This window comes from Crocuta crocuta, unplaced genomic scaffold, assembly GCF_008692635.1.
Source record: "Crocuta crocuta isolate KB4526 unplaced genomic scaffold, BGI_CrCroc_1.0 scaffold97, whole genome shotgun sequence".
NCBI classification, from domain to species: domain Eukaryota; kingdom Metazoa; phylum Chordata; class Mammalia; order Carnivora; family Hyaenidae; genus Crocuta; species Crocuta crocuta.
Genome location: NW_027531999.1, coordinates 8,293,920 through 8,312,680, shown reverse-complemented (window position 1 = coordinate 8,312,680; position 18,761 = coordinate 8,293,920). Strand labels below are relative to the sequence as shown.

Below are 18,761 nucleotides of genomic sequence, written 5' to 3'. Positions count from 1 at the left end.
CTTGATTGCACCGCAAGAGCCTGTGCTAGCCACCGTAGGCTCCAGCCGCAGTGAGACGCCTCAGTGAATTGGGGCACCTGGGTGGCTCAGCTGGTTGAGCATCCAACTCTTGGTTTCAGCTCAGGTCATGATCTCATAGTTTCAGGAGTTTGAGCCCCAAATCTGGCTCTGCACTGACAGTGTGGAGCCTGCTTGGGATTCTCTCTCTCCTCCTCTCCTTCTCTCTCTCCTTCTATCTCCCCTCCTCCCCTGATCACACTGTCTCAGTCTCTCAAAAACAAAAACAAAAAAACAGCATCCTCCATGAATTTAACCTTAGGAAATGACATTTCTTTACACACTCCAAACACAGCTTGAAGACTTCATAATTCCAAATGGATTTATAATTCCAACACTTTTCTGCAAGCAGACTAACCTCCTATGAACTCATTCCACTCCCACCACCTCATCTGCATCTCAAATGTCACAACATTCTTAATCCTGCTCCCTTACTGCCCCTGCCTGAGCTAGGGAGCCCGGCCGGGACCGTGAGGTAGTAATGTCCCATTCTGTGACACTGCGTCCTGACTTACAAGACATCCCTACTTTGACTAATCCTGAGCTAGTTTTATTTACTGATGGGTCACACTATAAACACGAAAAAGAGAACTTCCCAGCAGGTTATGCTGTTAATCTCCCACAAACTCAGCCCAGTAAGCAGAGCTCTATACTATGCATGCGCATTACACTGATCACCAACAGGCCTGTGATTTGGGGATGTTTTGGAAACAAAGGCGTTTTCTTACGTCCACTGGGACCCCAATAAAAAATGGACAACAAACTTCTTACTGCCATTCTTTTACTCTCTGAAACTGCTGTCATCAAAACTTGTGCTAAACCCCATGTCAGCAAACCAAGACTGAATACCTAATTATATTCCCCCTCATAAGCAGCCGACCTGGAATTACCTTGTCAGTAGTAGTGAGGTAAACTGCCCATTGGGCCCTTCCATTCCCCTTAGCAATTCTACCATGCCTGAAACGATGTATTCTTTGCTAATGATTTTTTTTCTGCTCTCTTTCTGCCTTTAAAAATCTTTTTCTGTAGTTTGGTGGAGCTCCCTTCTATTACCAGATGAGCTGCTGCCCAAGTAAAAAATCACTAAAGGAAGCGAATTTGATCTTTACCTTTACTCAGGTGAATTTTTGTTTAACAGTAGTCTATCACTAACACCTGGGAGCTTGTTGGAAATGCACAATCTCAGGCCCTAGTCTATCCTTAATGAGCTATGGTCTGTATTTTAGTAAAATCCACCAGTGATTCATATGCATGGTGAAACTGGAGAAGCACACTCAGAAACAGTGGTTCTCAAGGTGTGCTCCCCCAGCAGCAATAGCATCAGGTGGGAACTTAACTGCAAATGCCAAGTTCTTCATTCCTAGTCAGGGTGGGAAACCATTCCTGATGAATGTGAGCGTGAGACCTGCTCCTCTAAGGACTGCAGTGCACCCACTTAACCTGGTGACCACAGTGGGAAGGAGGATAGCCTGTGCAAGGCCTCAGAACGCCACAGCTGCCTGGAAAGGGGGACGCACAGACAGGAATGTGCATCCTAACCCACTATTCTGAGACCTGAACAATCCCACGCAGGTTAAGGTCTCAGAAATCCTAAGTCACAGGATTTCAGAAGCCACCAACTCCTCTGTAGGTACCCACTATACCAACTCTGAGCTATGAAAGCTGGGAGTCAGGGGAAGAACTTATCTGTCAAACTTTTGAGTGGACTCTAAAACCCCAAATATGGAGACGAGAAAAGAGTATCTGGGAAGTCTACATCAGTCATCTCAAACTTTGCTGAATGTTAAAATCACGAGGAGAGCTTTAAAAATCCCAAGGGCCATGTTGTATCATGCCAGTCAATCAGAATCTTGGGGAGGGGACCCAAGCAAAAGTAAAGAGTTCCCCCCCACCATCTGTGGGGGGTACATTCTAAGATCCTCCCCCACTATGGATGCCAGAAACTGTGGATAGTGCTGAGCCCTATAAATACTGTTTATTCCTATTACATAGACATCTATGATAAAATATAACTTATAAATAAGGCACAGTGAGATTAACAATAACAACAGAACGATTACAATATACTGTAATACAATTTATGTGAATGTGGTGTCTCTCTCCTGAAATATCTATTGTACTGTGCTTAGCCTTCTTGTGATGATTTGAAGTAAAACTCCTATGTGAGGAGATGAACTGAGGGGGATGACACAGGCACTGTGACCTAACATTAGGCTACTCCTGATCTTCTATGAACACATCAGAAGATCATCTGGTTCCAGGCCGTGGCTGACCACGGATGACTGAAACCATGGAAGCGGAAACCACGGATAAGGGGTGAGTACTGTATTTTAGTCTCCAGGTGATGCTAATGGTCTGGAAGCATCATTAAACATTCTGTCAAAGGCCAGATACTAAATGTTTACCATCTATGGTTATGTAGTTTCTGCTGCAACTACTCGATCTTGCTGTTGTACAGGAAAGCAGGCCTAGACAATATATACATGGATGAGCGTGGCTGTGTTCTAATACAACACTATTTACAGAAAATGGGGGTGGGCTAAATTTGGCTCACAGGGGTGTGCCAACCTTCGATCTCTAGCAGCACCATCCAGAACTTTCTGACTGAAATGTAATATCTGTGCTATTCAACAGAATGGCTTCTGAGCAGTGGATATGTGGCTAGTGACACAGAGGAATGGAATTCCTCACTTTATTCCAGTTAAATAGCTGCATGCAGCCAGCAGCTACCAAGTCAGGGTAGGCTAGAGCCGCAAACTGCTCTGCAACCTTCATACACCAGTAGTTTCACCAGAGTAGCTGCCAAAACAAAACAGGAACGAGAGCAGAGTCCTGAGTGGCACGTCCGCAAGTGTGCAGAGAAATTAACAACAGCTGGCACCCGAACAACACAGGGGTTAAGGGCACGGGCGCCCTGCACAGTTGAAGATCTGCATGTAACTTCCGACTCTTTAAAAACTCAACTACTGATAGCCTGGTGTCAACTGGAAGCCTTACTAACACCACAGTCCACTAACATGCTCTATATTGGTATCATATGTTGTATTCTTACAGCAAAGCAAGCTAGAGAAAAGAAGATACTACGAAAATTGCGAGGAAGAGGAAATATATGCATGGCACTGTATTTCTCAAATTGTAAGTTTGTCATCTGTTTCCAAGATGATCTGTTAGTACCTTAAGGGATACAGCACACTGTACATATTATACATATTAGCAACACCAGACATCAAAAAAGAAAAAATGAGGGGCACCTGGGAGGCTCAGTAGGTTAAGTGTCTGACTCTTGATCTCAGCTCAGGTAACCATCTTGTGGTTCGTGAGATGGAGCCCTGCATCAGGCTCTGCATTGGCAGCATGGAGCCTGCTTGGGATTCTCTCTCTCTGCCCCTCCTCAGCTTGTGCAATCTCTCTCTTTCTCTCCCTCAAAATAAATAAACTTAAAGTTTAAAAAAAATGAAGAAATGTGACAAGGAAACTCATAATTACAGGTATAACGACGCATGCACTGGCAACACGTAACGTGGCTGCTCTGTGGTACCCTAGTGTGGCTGACACAAATGCTCCACAGTAGCCTGGCCTAATGAAGGATGGATCATTTTTATGGACAAAAAAATTTATGGCACACGGTCGTATTCATAACACAGCACTGAAAACACTGTTACGTTAAAAAACTCTTACCGGTGATGACAGATGACACCCAGTTTCTCCAATTATGAGAAACCAAAGCACACTGCATGGTAATATAGTTCTTTGGAAGCACAGATGGTAAGAAAACTAATACATTAATTTATAGTAAATACCACTCACTCTATGCCCATGTAAGGACAGGCCATCCACTTCCATACAAGTCTTGTATGCGACATTCTATACGGTGAATACTTAAGTGGCGTTGCTAATACAGTTCTTGCTGTACAGGTACTAGGTTTTTACACAAAAACAAAAGCCTACACAAGTTCAACTGTGTGGCATGATGACTATTTTTAAGTACAGTGGATCATCATACAGGTCTTCATCCTGGCATCTTGCTGAGTAGGCTGAGGGGGAGGAAGGGAGGGGTCGGTCTTGCTGTCTCCGCGGTGGAGGAGGTGGGCACACTCAGTGTAACTTTACGAAATATGGCGTAATTTTTGTCTTTTTTGCCATTTCTCTAAACATGTTTCCATATGGCACCAATCCTTCCACTGTCTGCGTCAGCTTTGGTACCCGTCCACAGAAGGGCCCATGGCATTAAAGAAGTCAAAAGCAGTCCTGAATAATCAAAACCCTTCTGCCAGATGTCTAATGTCAATCTTCTAAGNCTTTAACCCCCCCCCCCCCCCCCCCCCACCCCTTTTGCCATATAGACAGTTTCTTTCACAGTTTCCTCTATCATAAATCTTGTGAAGTCAGGCACATCTTGACAGTTTTCTCCAGTAGGAATTTATTGTTTTGGCCTTGATGGATTTTAGAGGTTTTTCTGTAACAACGACACCTTTCATGGTGAAATCCTTCCAGACTTGGAATGACATTCTGTCAGGGTTCCTTTCCATAATGTTGACAATCCTCTCCAAAGAGTAATGCGTGTAATGAGTCCTGAAGGTCAAGGTCCTATGACCCCCTCATCTAGAAACTGATTTAGAGACACCGTGTTTGAGGGCAAGGAGACCACTTCGATGCCTTCAGTGTTGAGCTCATGGGGTTCTGGGTGGCCATCCTCATTGTCCAATATCAAAAGAACTTTAAAAGGCAGGCCCTTACTGGCAAGGTACTGTCTCCTGACTTCAGGAACAAAACATCGATGGAGCCAATCTAGGAAAAGGGTTCTCAATGTCCAGCCCTTCTTGTTGTGCAAAGGCTGCCAGCTGGTGTTCGTCTTTTCCCTTCAAGGCTCAGAAGTCCTGATCATACACCCAGCTTCATTTGTACAAAACAGGAGTTAGCCTGTCCCTTCCTGCCTTAAACCTTGGGTGTTTGCTTCTCTTCCTTCCTAATACATGTCCTTCATGGCATTTTTCTCCAGAATAGGAACATCTGTTCAGGCAGACATTCTTGATGATTTTCTTAATGGCATCTGGGAGACTATCTGCTGCCTCTTGGTCGACAGAAGCTGCTGCTTCTGTTACTTTTACACTGACATTTTTAAGCCACACATCTTTCTAAAATTATCAAACCATCCTTTACTGACATTAAAATCTCCAGCTCTAGATCCTTCAACTTCCTTTTGCTTTAAGTTGTCATATAATGACTTTGCTTTCTCTTGATCACATTAAGAGTCTACAGGTATGCCTTTCGTGTAGCAATCCTGCACCCACATAAAAGCTACTATTTTCAACACAAGATAAAAAGGTATTTTGCAAAAAGTGTAAAGTTTTCATGACTCCTGGCATGGCTGCAGTAATGGCCTCACAAATTTCTCCCCACTGCCCCACAGTGGTGTTTATGCTGGATTAATTTATCTTAAAATGGTGAGTAACTACAGTGGCAGACCTCAATCTACAGGACATATCAAGCAATCCAACTTTTTCCTATGACGTCATGACTTCTCTCAGCTTCTTGGGAGCATTTCCAGGATCCCAGGTGGCACTGGGCAAGGGTCCCAAGGTGTTATTCAAGGCTTAGAGTATAATACTAAATGCAATGAAAAATACCCGAGAACCGAAATCATTTTTTACCCCATACCCAGTTTACTAGAGAGACAAACTGTTCATGCAGAGATGATTAGCATCACATGGCATTTTAAGCGGACACTCATGACACTTGAGCTCACGGTAACAGCAACTGGAGGTAGCTAGGAGATTACACAGAAGTACAGTATGTACTGCAATTAAGATTTAATACTGCACTGTTAAGTTTGTTCACACTTCTCTCAAACGATGCCATGTTTGTTCTGTGTAAGTTTTTTTTTTTTTTTTTTTTTTTAATATTTTTGAGAGAGAGAGAGAGAGAACACACACAAGCAGGGGAGGGGCAGAAAGAGAGGGAGATGCAGAAACTGAAGCAGGCTCCAGGCTCTGAGATGTCCGCACAGAGCCCAACATGGGGCTTGAACTCATGAGCCATGAGATTATGACCTGAGCCGAAGTTGGACACCCAACCAACTGAGCCATCCAGGTGCCCTGTGTAAGTTTTGAAAAATGTTAACTTTTTATAACAGATTAATTTATATATTTTATGGTAGTAATAAAATAGTATCTACACGTAAATTACACATGCATGACACACCTAGCCTTTAAAACAAATTTTTTTTCAATACTTCTAGGCTATGTGATTCGTTTGCGAGTTTTTAAAAATTGTCACAAATCTCCAACATATTTTCCAATGTTTACGGGATAAAACTTGCATGGAAGCGGACCCACGCAATCCCTACCCATGTCGTTCAAGGGTCGACTGCTGCTTTTGCCCCCAGAGCAAAGTGGTTTTTTCCTAACTAGAAATGAGACATACAGTATGAAGTTTGTATGGAAAACATTAAAAGATGTAAATTTTCCTCTTACTGATCTATAGATTCAGTACAATATCAACCAAAAATCCAATATGAATTTTTTCACTTCATCTGAAAAGTGGTCTTAAAGTTCATATGCAAGAGAGATAGCTAGGTCCTCACAAGGACCATGAGAGAGGTGTGCTTTCACAGATTTAATTACACAGCTTTATAACAAAACAACATGATACTGATACAAGGACAGATAGATCTGTGGAATGGAAAAGGCAACTGAGTATTTACAGAGAAAGAAATGAAACTGGGTTCCTCATACCATACCAGAAAAATCAATTCTAGATACACTGAAGACTTTTGTGTAAGAGGCAGAAGTATGAAACTATTCCAAGAAAACCTAGAAGGATTATTTTTTATCTCAAGGTTCAGACACATTTTTATAAACAAGATACAAAGGACACTAGCCATAAAAGAGAGGATTTATACATTTAACTCCTGTGTTCTCATACCTTAATGTAGAGAGAGGAGAAGTCACAGACAGGGAGAACATCATGGGCAAAAAGAGGCACTTCATAAGGGAAGCAACCCAAAAAGCATAAATGAAAAATGATCACTGATCAAAAACCCAATTAAAAAATAGGCCAAGGATCTGAATAGACATTTCTCTAAAGAAGATACACAAATGTCCAATAAACATACAACAAGATGTTCAACATCATTAGTCATTAGGGAACTGCATATCAAAACCACAAGGAGATACCACTTCACACCCGCTACGATGTAATAAAAAGATAGGAGCAAGCGTTGGCAAGGATGTAGCAAATTCTGAAACCTTGTAGCCTGCTGGTGCAGTTGCTTAAGAAACAGTCCAGCAGCTCCTCAACAGGTTATATGCAACGGTAATTCTACTCCTAGGGGTACAGGTATATCCCCAAGAGACCTGAAAACATCTTTCTGCACAAAAATTTGTACACAGAATGTTCACAGCTGCATTATTCATAGTAGCCAAAAAGGGAAAACAACCTATCAATTGAGGAACGGATAAGCCAATGTGACATATCCAAACAATGGAATATTATTTGGCAATCAAAAGGAATGAAATACCGATGCATGCTGTGGCACGATTTCTGAAAACAGTATACTCAGTATAAGAAGTGAGTCACCATAGACCACTATGTATGATTCTATTTATATAAAATGGCCACACAGACAAATCTATAGCAACAGAAAGTAGATCAGTGCTTGCCTGGTGCCGCGGGAGGGAGCGATGGGGAAGAGACTGCTTACATATCTGGGGTTTCTCTTTGGGGTGATGCGAATGTTCTAAATTTAGATTATGGTATGGTTGTACAACGCTGAATATACCAGAAGTTATTGAACTGTAAACTTTAGTGAACTGTACGAATTAAGTCAAGTAAGCCGTTAAAAATGACTCATCTCGTTAATAAACAAAGAAATGCACACACACTAAGACCAAATAAAATTTTGGTCTTTTTTAACCATTAGACTGGCAAAAATTAAGCTGACAATTTCCTATAGAACAAAGGGGAATCTCCTACACTGCTGATGGGATGGTAAATTGATAGCCTCTTTGTGAGAATAACTTGGTAATGTCTATAGAAACAAACAGCGTGCAGTTGCCATACCTTGGTGGATACACACACTCACTGGAAGAAGTGTATAAAAATGCTCTAACAGCACTGTTCCTAAAACAAAACTAGCCTAACAGAAAGGTTTATCGACTGACAAGAAAACAGATAATTAACTTGTAATGCATTCATACAGTAGAAATTAGGCATCTATGAACAACATGTATCAGTTTGGAAACAATGCTGAATTGAAAAAAGTCCCAGACTACATTCAGTAGGATATAATTTTGAGAGTGCGAAACAGTATCAAAACTAAGGCATCCTGTTTAGGAATATGTACATACATCACTACTAAAAAAATAAAATCCAGAGAATGGTAGCCATGAATTTCAGGAAAATGATCACTCCCACAGGGCCTGCAAAGGGTGGATACATAGCATGGGGAGGGGCATACAGGGACGTGCACCAGTACCGGGAATATGTGAGTTCTCAAAAGAGTTGATGGAGTTCATGGGTATTTCTTATGTTTCAGAATTTATGTGAGTGACATGTATCCTCTAGTAAGAAGCATATGCTAATATATGCTAATAACATATATTACTATGCTAGTAATACATTATTACAGATTCAGACAGATGAGTAAGACTCACCTATATGAGTCACCAAAAATAGCCAGTGCATTTTAATACTGATCCTTCCATAGATCCTTAGGTCTGTGCAGTGCCAGACACACAGTAGGTGCTCAAATATTCTTGAGTTAATTTTGTTTTCTTTAGAATAAATTCCCAGATGGAACCGCTTAATATATATATGTATATATATATTTTAAGATTTTATTTTTAAATAACCTCTATACCCAACCTGGGGCTCAAACTCACAATCCCAAGATCAAGAGCCATATGCTCCATTGATTGAGCCAGCCAAGTGCCCTTTAATGTGTGGGTTCTGAAATGAAAGCTCTTGTAAAGACCTTTAGCCTCCTGATCGCTCATACTGACTATACTTTTATGAACACAGTCTGAGTAGTTTTCATGTTCTCAGATAGCTGCAAACGCTGGGCATAAACCTTTTTAATCTTTACCAGTTCTGTAGGCAATAAAGGCCTCCTTCAGTTAGGCATTTCTTTGGTCAGCACTGGAGCAATCCTTCTGCATTTACTGTGGTCATTTCTAATTTCTCCAGGAGTTGAGAAGTTACTTCTTTTGCCCATTTTTCTACTGGGATATTAATCTTTGCTTTCTAAGAATTCCTCTAGTAGGACCAAGAACCCTTTTTCGTGTATGTTGCAAGTATTTTCTCAGTTTGTCACCTGTCTTAACTTTGTTTATGAGAGTTTTTTTGGGGGGGGGAGGGAAGGGAGGATACAGAAGTGTTTATATGTGGTCCAATCAGTCTTTTAGAAAACTCATTCCCACCATAGAAAAGAGAAAAATTCTATTCTTTGTTCCCCAAATTTAATAGTTTAAGATTTACATTTTTAAGTCTAAATTTATATAACTTGGAATTTATTTCAGAGTCTTGGGTCAGGCCCGATTGAAAGCTTTATACTCACCAAAATGGGCAATAAAGACATCCCATCCATCTGTGTCTTATTTGGGTTATATCCGGCAATGTCCAAAATGGTAGGACCCAAATCAATGTTGGCAACGAGCATCTATGAGAATGAGGAAAAAACAAGCAATCTAGAACACAGTTTGTCTGAATTTCCTTTTCTACCTATAATACAGCTCTTTCCCCACCCCATCCATGAGACAAACAGCATTTACTATTATCTTTTGTATAGCCTAGACTTACTGAGGTCTTACTGATTCATTGATTCAAATATAAATACAATAATGAAAAAAACAAAGCAAAACATACAAGTTTATGAGACTTGTAACATATGCCCCTGGGAAGTTATGTATTTTTTCAACCCATAACTGTTATTGATCAAAACATTTTTTGAAACTTCTTTGGCACTGCCTACAGTCTGATGAATTGTGAAAATGTTGGGCTATTTTATACAAAGTGTTTGCAACTTGATTATTTCTATAGTTCACTAAATTTGATTTCAAATAGACTGGCAGCTTTGAAAGCCTCAAAGGTTAAATGCTTTTTAAGTTTATTAATTTTTCTATTTTTGGAAAGAGAGCACACAGGAGTGGGGAAGAGGGGGGAGGGGGAGGAGGAAAGGGAGCAGAAATTGGGGGGAAGAGACAGAGAGAGAGAGAAAGAAGGAAGAAGAGAGAGAGGGAGAGAGAGGGAAAGAGATAGAAAGAGAATCCCAAGAAGGCTCCAGGCCTTCAACATGGAGCCCGACATGGGACTCTCAACCTCACGACCTTGGGATCATGACCTGAGACAAAATCAAGAGTTGGATACTCAATGGAATGAGCCACCCAGGTGTCCCAAAAGTTAAGTGCTTCTTACCAAGGAGGATATTCGCCCTTCTTATCATTTCTCAAACTGATAACACCTAAAAAATGTTTGCAATAGGCTGGAGACCTCAGAAAACTTATTCCAACAATGCACTGAAAAAAGTTTCCTTAAAGAGCACAAAACTTAAATGTGCTAAATAAACAGTCTAAAAATTAAAGTTCTTGTCCTGTACTTATACCTTGCCTTATTCCTTTGGTTTATTAGACTATTTTCCTTCTGTATACAAATCCTCTTTAGGACTTAAACCAGCATACTCTAATATAATGGGACCACATATACACTTTAAAAAGGTCTAGTGACCACATTAAAGTAAAAAGAAAAAGGGGAAATTCATTGTATATATTTAACTTGACATTAACAGGCATGCATGGCTGGTGGCTACTGTAGTGGACAGTGTAGACCTACAAAAGACCTAAGCATACACCTGAAGTCACTTCAGTCACAGGTTAGGAAAAGCTTTTAGAATGGTGAAGACAAGCCATGAGGGAAACTAGAGGCACTAATGTTTACCGAGCACCTATTCCATGATGTTACTTACCGTTTCTCCTCAATTAATCCTCATCACAACCCTAGGATACAGTACTTCCCCCATTTTACAGATGAGGAAACCAAAGAGAAGTAACTGAAACAAAGTCAACAGCTCATAATTGGAAAAGCTACCATTTACTCAAAGGAAATTAACAGTCTTCAAAATTGCTGAGAAAACGTACAGCATCTTAGAAAAGGTCAAATTGCTGGGGCGGGGGTTGCACCTGGGTGTCTCAGTCGGTTAAGTGTCTGACTTCGGCTCAGGTCAGGATCTCACGGTTTGTGGGTTCGAGCCCCGTGTCGGGCTCTGTGCTGACAACTAGCTCAGCTGGAGCCTGCTTCGGATTCTATGTCTCCCTATCTCTCTGACCCTCCCCTGTTCATGCTCTTTCTCTCAGAAATAAATTAAAAAAAAAAAAAGGAAAGGCCAAATGGGATTCCTACCAACTCAGGAACTTTTAATTTAAAAACAAAACCTAAAGTAGACATGAAAGAACATCTTCAGGGCGATGTTCCTCAGGGGCCAGGTCTCCTATAGCTATGATGGCTCTTGTAGGGCAGACCAGTATGCTTATCTTGCTTGGCTCTGAATTGGTTAGTGTAATGCTGCAGCTGTCAGAAATTAGCAGTCCGTGGCATGCCACTCATGGGAAAGGCAATCCTTATGTTACTGAGGAAAAAACCCACAAAAATGATGTCTCTAGGAATTATACAAGACCCAACGTAACAGAGATCTTGCCTAATTCCAAGTCTCCCAGGCAGACTGAGCCGCTCTGAACACAGTCAACAAGACTGGGTATGAATACAGAGGAGATCATGGCAGGAAAGGAAAGACTAGCAGAGGTATCACTTCCAGAACCACATCAAGGGAATAAGACCCTGGCATGTGACTAAAAGACCTTCAGTCGTGTCTAGAACATAAATGACATAAAACCAATTGCACAGGTATCAGTAACATGATCAAGGCAGTTTCATAAGAGGGGGAAAAAAGTAAACACCAAAATAATAAAGCCCATAGAGATATAAAATGGTGACTGCCTGTTTCACCAGAAATTGCCTCAAGAGCCATCAGCTGTGTGATGGGGGGTGAGGGGGAGCTTCTCTTGAAGGAGTCTGCTCTTTGGGGAGAAAGGTCTTTAAGGTTTCAGTACAAGTCAAGAGTCACTAAGATTCAGCCCACATGCCATATACACCATCCCAGGGCTCTCTGTTCCCAGGCATCTACAATAATCACATTTTCCGTAAAAATAATGGACAAATTCTATTACCTTTTAGGCTTTTGTTCGACTAAGAGGTAAAGAATCTCAAAATTAGCATACTATGTCAGGAGATGGTAGACTTCCGATGGAAATGGGAGTAGGAGTAAAGACTTCAACAGAGAACTACACCCAGCTCTGGTTTTTACAAACAAGAATTACAATGGGCACTATGGACCCGTGATGATAATAACTTCTAGAAACACTAGCAATTCAAGTTCCTAAAATGGTACTGATTTTATCAGGAAATATAGAGACTCATTTATGGATTGGAACTGAGAAACCACTGATGAGACCAAAAGTAAATTATTTCATACGTCGCAGCCTCACAGTTTGGGATTGTTCTTAGGATTAAAGTATATAGACCTGCTGATCAAGCCAAAGTTCTCAGAAAATTCTGGGGCAGGAAATCAAGGGATATCATGTCTTGCACAGCTGCTTATTTTTCAGCTCTAGAAGAATGACAGTGTTACAGAACTACTGAGGGAGGAAAAAAAAAAAAAAGAAAGAGGGTTCTCAGGAGGATATCGGATTTCCCAACAGACATTTAAGCCCTGGTAGTCAAGAATTCATGTAGCATTATCAAAGGAAAGACTCAAAGCATGCTGGAGAGCACCCCAAATCCATTTAGCGAAACGCAGTGGAACTGTGTAAGAGAGCAGAGAGCTCCCCCCACCTTGGGCTGCTGCATCTGGATTGATGCCTCAGTCCCAACTTCCCTCCAAGTATGAAGCCAGGATGTCACCAAGTTACACTTGAGAAGCTTTCGCTTTCCATCCTCCCAATTTCACGTAGGGAAACAAAGCTTATTCTGTCCAGTCTTAAAGCCAGTATGTTGTCTTCTTGACTCCGAGTTCTATTTCCCCTGGATCATGCTGGGTCATTTTTCTCCTACTAACCTTTTTCTGGTTTAAAAACCTTTTGAAGAATTTCTACCACCAAATCTAAAGCTAGATTAAATTCTAGCCAGGGGAAAAAACCTCAATAAGCCAGTCTTTGGCATCCACACATACCACCTGCTTCTGAACGCCCAGCAGCTAAGTCCCGCCGGTCAGACGTGCCCTGTTTTGGCCATCAGCTTCTGACAGCTCAGTTCATTATGCCCAACTCATAACTCTGTGCCACTCACATAGAACAACTGGCACTGAGACAACTATGTTGTCGACACATGATGAGTCACTCACCATCTCTGACATTCTTTGTGCTAAGTGGAAGCTGAGCACTTCATGCTTCTCAAACGACATCTGTCAGCACAGCAGTGAGACACACACACACACGGATTTAACTACAGACTGTTAATTTTCAGTCCTGGTTCTGCCACTTACTATGTGACCTTGGTAATTAACCAACCATCCAAGCACCAGAGACGTCCCCCAGTGTGTGTTAAGGGCGGGGTAGTCTAAGGTTAGACAGTGTCTCTCCCCGAGGAACCCCTCAGATAAAAGACAAACCCAGTAGGGTGTGGTAAGTGTGAAGCCAGCTGAGAACATGGGAAGAATACCTACCCCAAGTGGGGGCGGGGTTCTGTAGTGACTTTCCGGACAGGAGCTCTAAAGCTCTAAAGGACAATTGGTGAGGCGGAAAGGGCACCAGAAGGGCCTTCCAAACATAGGGAGCAATCAGCCATACAAAGGCAAGGAGGGGAGAGAGATGGTTCACTTAGAAAGTGAAAGTAATTAAGTACAACTGCCATATTCTGTCCCCTGAACAAGCCAAGCTCAATCTCATATTTGTGCCTTTGCATTTATTGTTCTGCTCAGAATGCCCTCCCACAAATCCTTCTCAACACCCAGGTCTCCACTCAGATACCTCGGAGGTTCTGACAAGTGTAGCTAAAGTATCTGGTTCTCCTGCACCCAGGGATTTAAGAACTGATCTTCCCTGACTGCTTGGTACTCTCACTACTATGTACCCAAGGCTGCTGGCGTAAGGAGATACTTAAAATATTTTCTGAGCTATACTGTAACGGTTAAGTATAGACTGTGGAGCCAGACTCTGATACTTTTTAGCTACATTATCCTGGGCAAAACCATTTAACTTTGTACCTCAATTTCCTCATCTGTAAAAGGGGGCTAACAGTGTCTGTATGTCATAAGGCTGTGAAAGTTAAATGAACTGGTATGACTAATACACTTAGAACAGCACCTACCACACACTAAGCATTTAATAAATGATAGTTATTATTGAAATGGTTTCCTAAGAACCAAGTTTCATTTAGACTGCTTAGAGGAGGTGAACTTTTCTCCTTGCCATGGTTAACTTGAGGACAAAAGGAATGGTTTGTTCAATGGGTGGTCTGTCACGTTTCATTTTGTTCTCAGTCAGCCTCCTTCCACACACTGGTTAGAAGTGGCCCTAGCAGCCCTGCTCCTTGGAAACGTGCACAGCTGCAGATACGTCCCCCAAATCAACTCCCAACGCTGAGATCTATAAAATGCTTTTAATATTTAATGGTCCTCCAAACTTGCCTATCTCCTTTGAAAGGAGGCCCATTTAGAGGGTACTGAATTTGTAGTGGGAAGTGACTGGCTTTAGGATTGTAGGTCTTAAGAGAAAAAGAAAACTCAAAAGGAAATTATGAAGACCATTTTACCTTTCTGAAAGAACAACAGAATTCCATCCTAGCATTACAAAAGAAAATAAGTGAATTGCAGACATTTAAAAAAGTAAACGTCAGGGGCGCCTGGGTGGCTCAGTCGGCTGGGTGTCCGACTTTGGCTCAGGTCATGATCTCACAGTTTGTGGGATCAGGCCCCATGTCGGGCTCTGTGCTGACAGCTAGCTCTGAGCCTGGAGCCGGTTTCAGATTCTGTGTCTCCCTCTCTCTCTGACCCTCCCCTGCTCACGCTGTCTCTCTCTCTCAGAAATAAATAAAAATATTAAAAAAAAAAAAAAAGTAAACGTTAAACCCCCAAATGAAAGTATCTAGTATACCCAGAAAGTATGGCTCACTTTCCAAATTTAGCTTAAATGATCTATTTGCTAATTTTCTTTTGCCTCACGGAGCTGTTATCAGGAAATTGTGTTATCAGGAAAGAAAAGACATAACTGGTAGAGCTTACCAATTCTTATCTCCCAAGCGTTAGACCAAAGTGTTTTGGATCTAGGAACAAAGTGCCTCAGTATTAGGTACCAAGCTTGGAGAAAGACCATGAACCCAAATGGAAATGGCAAGAAAAGAAAGTGGTACATTATGACAGTTCTAGGAGAATCAGTAAAGCAGAAACATTAGCAAGGAAAAGTCTCACAGAAAGAGGGACGAAGTCTTCAGAAGACTGCTTTCTATAGCATTCTACTCAAAGTGAGGTCAGATCAGCAGCAGACATCAGCTGGGAGGTGAGAAATACAGAATCAGAATCTGCATTTTAACAAGGTCCCCAAGGGGATCTGCCTGAGAAATGCTGCTGAGGGGTAGTGGACCCCAAACTGGGCTGCCTCTCAGGATCATCTGTGAACTGAAGAAGAAAAAGCAGAGGCTGGGTCTCTATTCCATGCAAGTGAGTCCACTAGAACTATTCAGGATGTTGAACCTTTCACAGTTTCAGCGGGTGACCTTGAGGAGCGCCACACAGGAAAGTCACCACTCTAGGACAAGGTGAAGATTTACAGTCTTGCAGGGAGCGCCCAAGTGGCTCAGTTGGTTAAACGTCTGACTTCAGCTCAGGCTGTGATCTCACGGTTCGTGAGTTTGAGTCCTGTGTCGGGTTCTGTGCTGATAGCATGGAGTCTGGAGCCTGTTTCAGATTCTGTGTCTCCCTCTCTCTGCCCCTCCCCTGCTCTCTTTCTCTCTCTCAAAAAGAAAAGATTTACAGTCTTGAAGGACAAATAAAAGTTACTCATCCTGATATGGTATATAATATACACGAGGCTGAGGGGGGAATACAGTTAATAGAAGGTGGCCAGAAAATTAAAAAAAGGAATCACTATTTCCAAGGCTTATAAATATGCACAGAAGATCGTAAGCCAATTAGACTTCCTCCTCATAGTAGGAGAAATCTAATTAGCCTCCTCTCCAGAGAAACAGCCGTCTTTTCTCAGGCAAGTGCTACCTGTAAATACCATCATTTTCTCAGGCACCTACCTTGCTTATCTGATTTGGTTTGATCCCAGGTCCTCGAACCAACAGTGGAACTTTGATATCAAACTCATACAGCTGTCTTTTGTCTATTGGCAAAGAAAACTGTCCTGAAAATAAAATACATGGGGTAAAAATGGAGCCAAGATAGATGTGTCACTCATTCATTCATTTAATTGATAGTAAGGATGAAAACAACTTTGTTCTACTATTTATGGTGCTTTAATGGAAAGTTTACAACTGCTCAGGTCTCTTATTACTACATGGCAGGAAATGAGTTCATCTTTAAACAAACGCCTCGAGGGACTCGGGGTCTAACACAGGACACAGTCAGCAAAAAGAATGACTGGAAAGTACTGTAACAAATACAATTTATGTATGATACTCAACCTGACCACAACTGAATGAAGTTACTCTAAAAACTGTAAATAAAGGAACAAAAATATTTATTTGGCCTTTCCTGAATAAATGAATTTCAAGATAACCAAAGAGTTGATGAGGAGAAGTTCTTCTCTAAGGAATTCCAATTAATAAAAGCAAAAAGGACAGAGTTAGGAAGTCAACATTTTGCAATTTTTGAGAGAATGGATGAAAGCAACAATCATCAATGGAAGCTTTGGCCACAAAAGGTTCACAGGACAGGCTCAGAGTCCAGGCTGATACTGCACGAGCCATCAGTTAGGAGCTTAGGTCAAGAGGGTCTGCTCAAGCAGATACCGTCATGAAGTGATGCAACAGGAAGTACTTATCAATATCACCAGGAAAGCATTCTCACTGGAAATGTGAACTTCTGTTAAGACTAAAGATCTGGGGCACCTGGGTGGCTCAGTCGGTTAAGCATCTGACTTCAGCTCAGGTCATGATCTCGCGGTCTGCATGTTCAAGCCCCATGTCAGACTCTGTGCTGACAGCTCACAGCCTGGAGCCTGCTTTGGATTCTGTGTCTCCCTCTCTCTGTCCCTCTCCTGCTTGTACTCTGTCTCTCTTTCTCTCTCAAAAATAAACATTAAAAAACATTTTTTTAAAAAAAGACTATAGATCTAACTACCAATCTATGGAAAATGCTGACTAAAGGTAAACAAGGCCTCACAAGGCTGCAATTAGCCAAATTAGAATATGAGATGTTCTAAAGAACAAAAAGCCCTTTTTCCCAATGAGTAAGTGGCAATGACAGGCTCAGGGCACAAGAGAAATACAGGTAGATGTGAACTTTGTCTGATCCCAATATACAATGGACCAGTCAGAAGCACAGCCAAGCACTGGTGTACAGAATCACAATGGCTGAAGTGTTTTCAAAGCCTTCCGAGCTAAAACAGAAAAGCATGGGGAAGGTAGAAAGAATTTAAAAAAACTGGTCACATGTAGCTAAAAATCAAAGGTAGATAATGAGGGTTATTTTACTAGTCTCACCTTTGAGTGCTTAAAAATATTCATAACAAAAATTAAGTGCCTAGGGGTACCTGGGTGGCTCAGTCAGTTAAGCATTCAACTCTTGATCTTTGCTCAGGTCATGATCTTGTGGTTCGTGGGATCAAACCCAAGTAAGGGCTTTGTGCTGACAGTGTGGAGCCTGCTTGGGATTCTCTCTCTCTCTCTCTCTCTCTGCCCCTCTCCCCTGCTCTCTCTTGAAAATAAACTTAAAAGAAATTAAATGCCTAATCAATCTGCTCCTATGCAAGCGAATCTCAGGTTAGCAGTCTGCAAGTTTGTGAAATTTATAGGTAGGGAAAGATGACACTGGTTTTTAAGAAAATCTAAGGGGAGAAAAGGAAAGTCAAGAATATAGGGCTGACTCATATGCGGTTTTGAAAAGACAAAACATAAAACCATACACACACAAAATCAATAAAACTTATTTCACAATTTCACAAGAAAGGGGTTTTCCCCCAAGACAACCTTATCTTGGTCTTTCCTCGTAAAATCTCTTAACCCTATATTCTCTAAGGTCTACCTGCCCTTTAAATCTAGTTCTGTTTCCGACCTCTTTTGTAAAGCCTGCCTCCAACCGGGCAAGCTCACTCTCTGCTCCCAACCCCTAGAATATCATGTAATTTAGCCTATGAAACAGCAAACAATGAAACCTGATCTCCCCATGTGCTAATGAGAAGAGCCTCTAAGCAGAGGAGTCCTGAGGACAACACCCTCCTGGCCTGTCCATCCCGATGCCAGTGCTGCTGACTGGGTGAAAGAAGAAAGGCACCTCATCAAGGTCACAGGAATACCCTACCTTCCCCTTACCTGTGTGATAGCCATTGTCTGAGGTAAAAAAGATGTATGTGTTGTCAAGTTCCCCATTGGACTCCAATCTCTTGACTAGTTTCTCCACAAGGTCATCAACTGACAGTAAAGTCTGCCACCTGGATGTGAACAGAGGGTGACAATGAGACTTCAGAAACAATGACTGAGGGAATGCTATCTTGCCA

The 18,761-nt window shown here is 41.7% G+C and overlaps 1 protein-coding gene across 1 annotated transcript in view; it reads right to left on the bottom strand.

Annotated features, from left to right (window-relative positions):
- GNS (glucosamine (N-acetyl)-6-sulfatase) overlaps positions 1-18,761 on the bottom strand; it is a 52,821-nt gene that overhangs the window by 15,671 nt on the left and 18,389 nt on the right. Inside the window, exons 8-10 of the mRNA XM_077775272.1 lie at positions 18,577-18,695; positions 16,345-16,448; positions 9,614-9,715 (exon numbers count right to left, since the gene is read on the bottom strand). Coding sequence (XP_077631398.1) covers positions 9,614-9,715; positions 16,345-16,448; positions 18,577-18,695 — 325 coding nt within the window. The remainder of the gene's footprint in view (positions 1-9,613; positions 9,716-16,344; positions 16,449-18,576; positions 18,696-18,761) is intronic.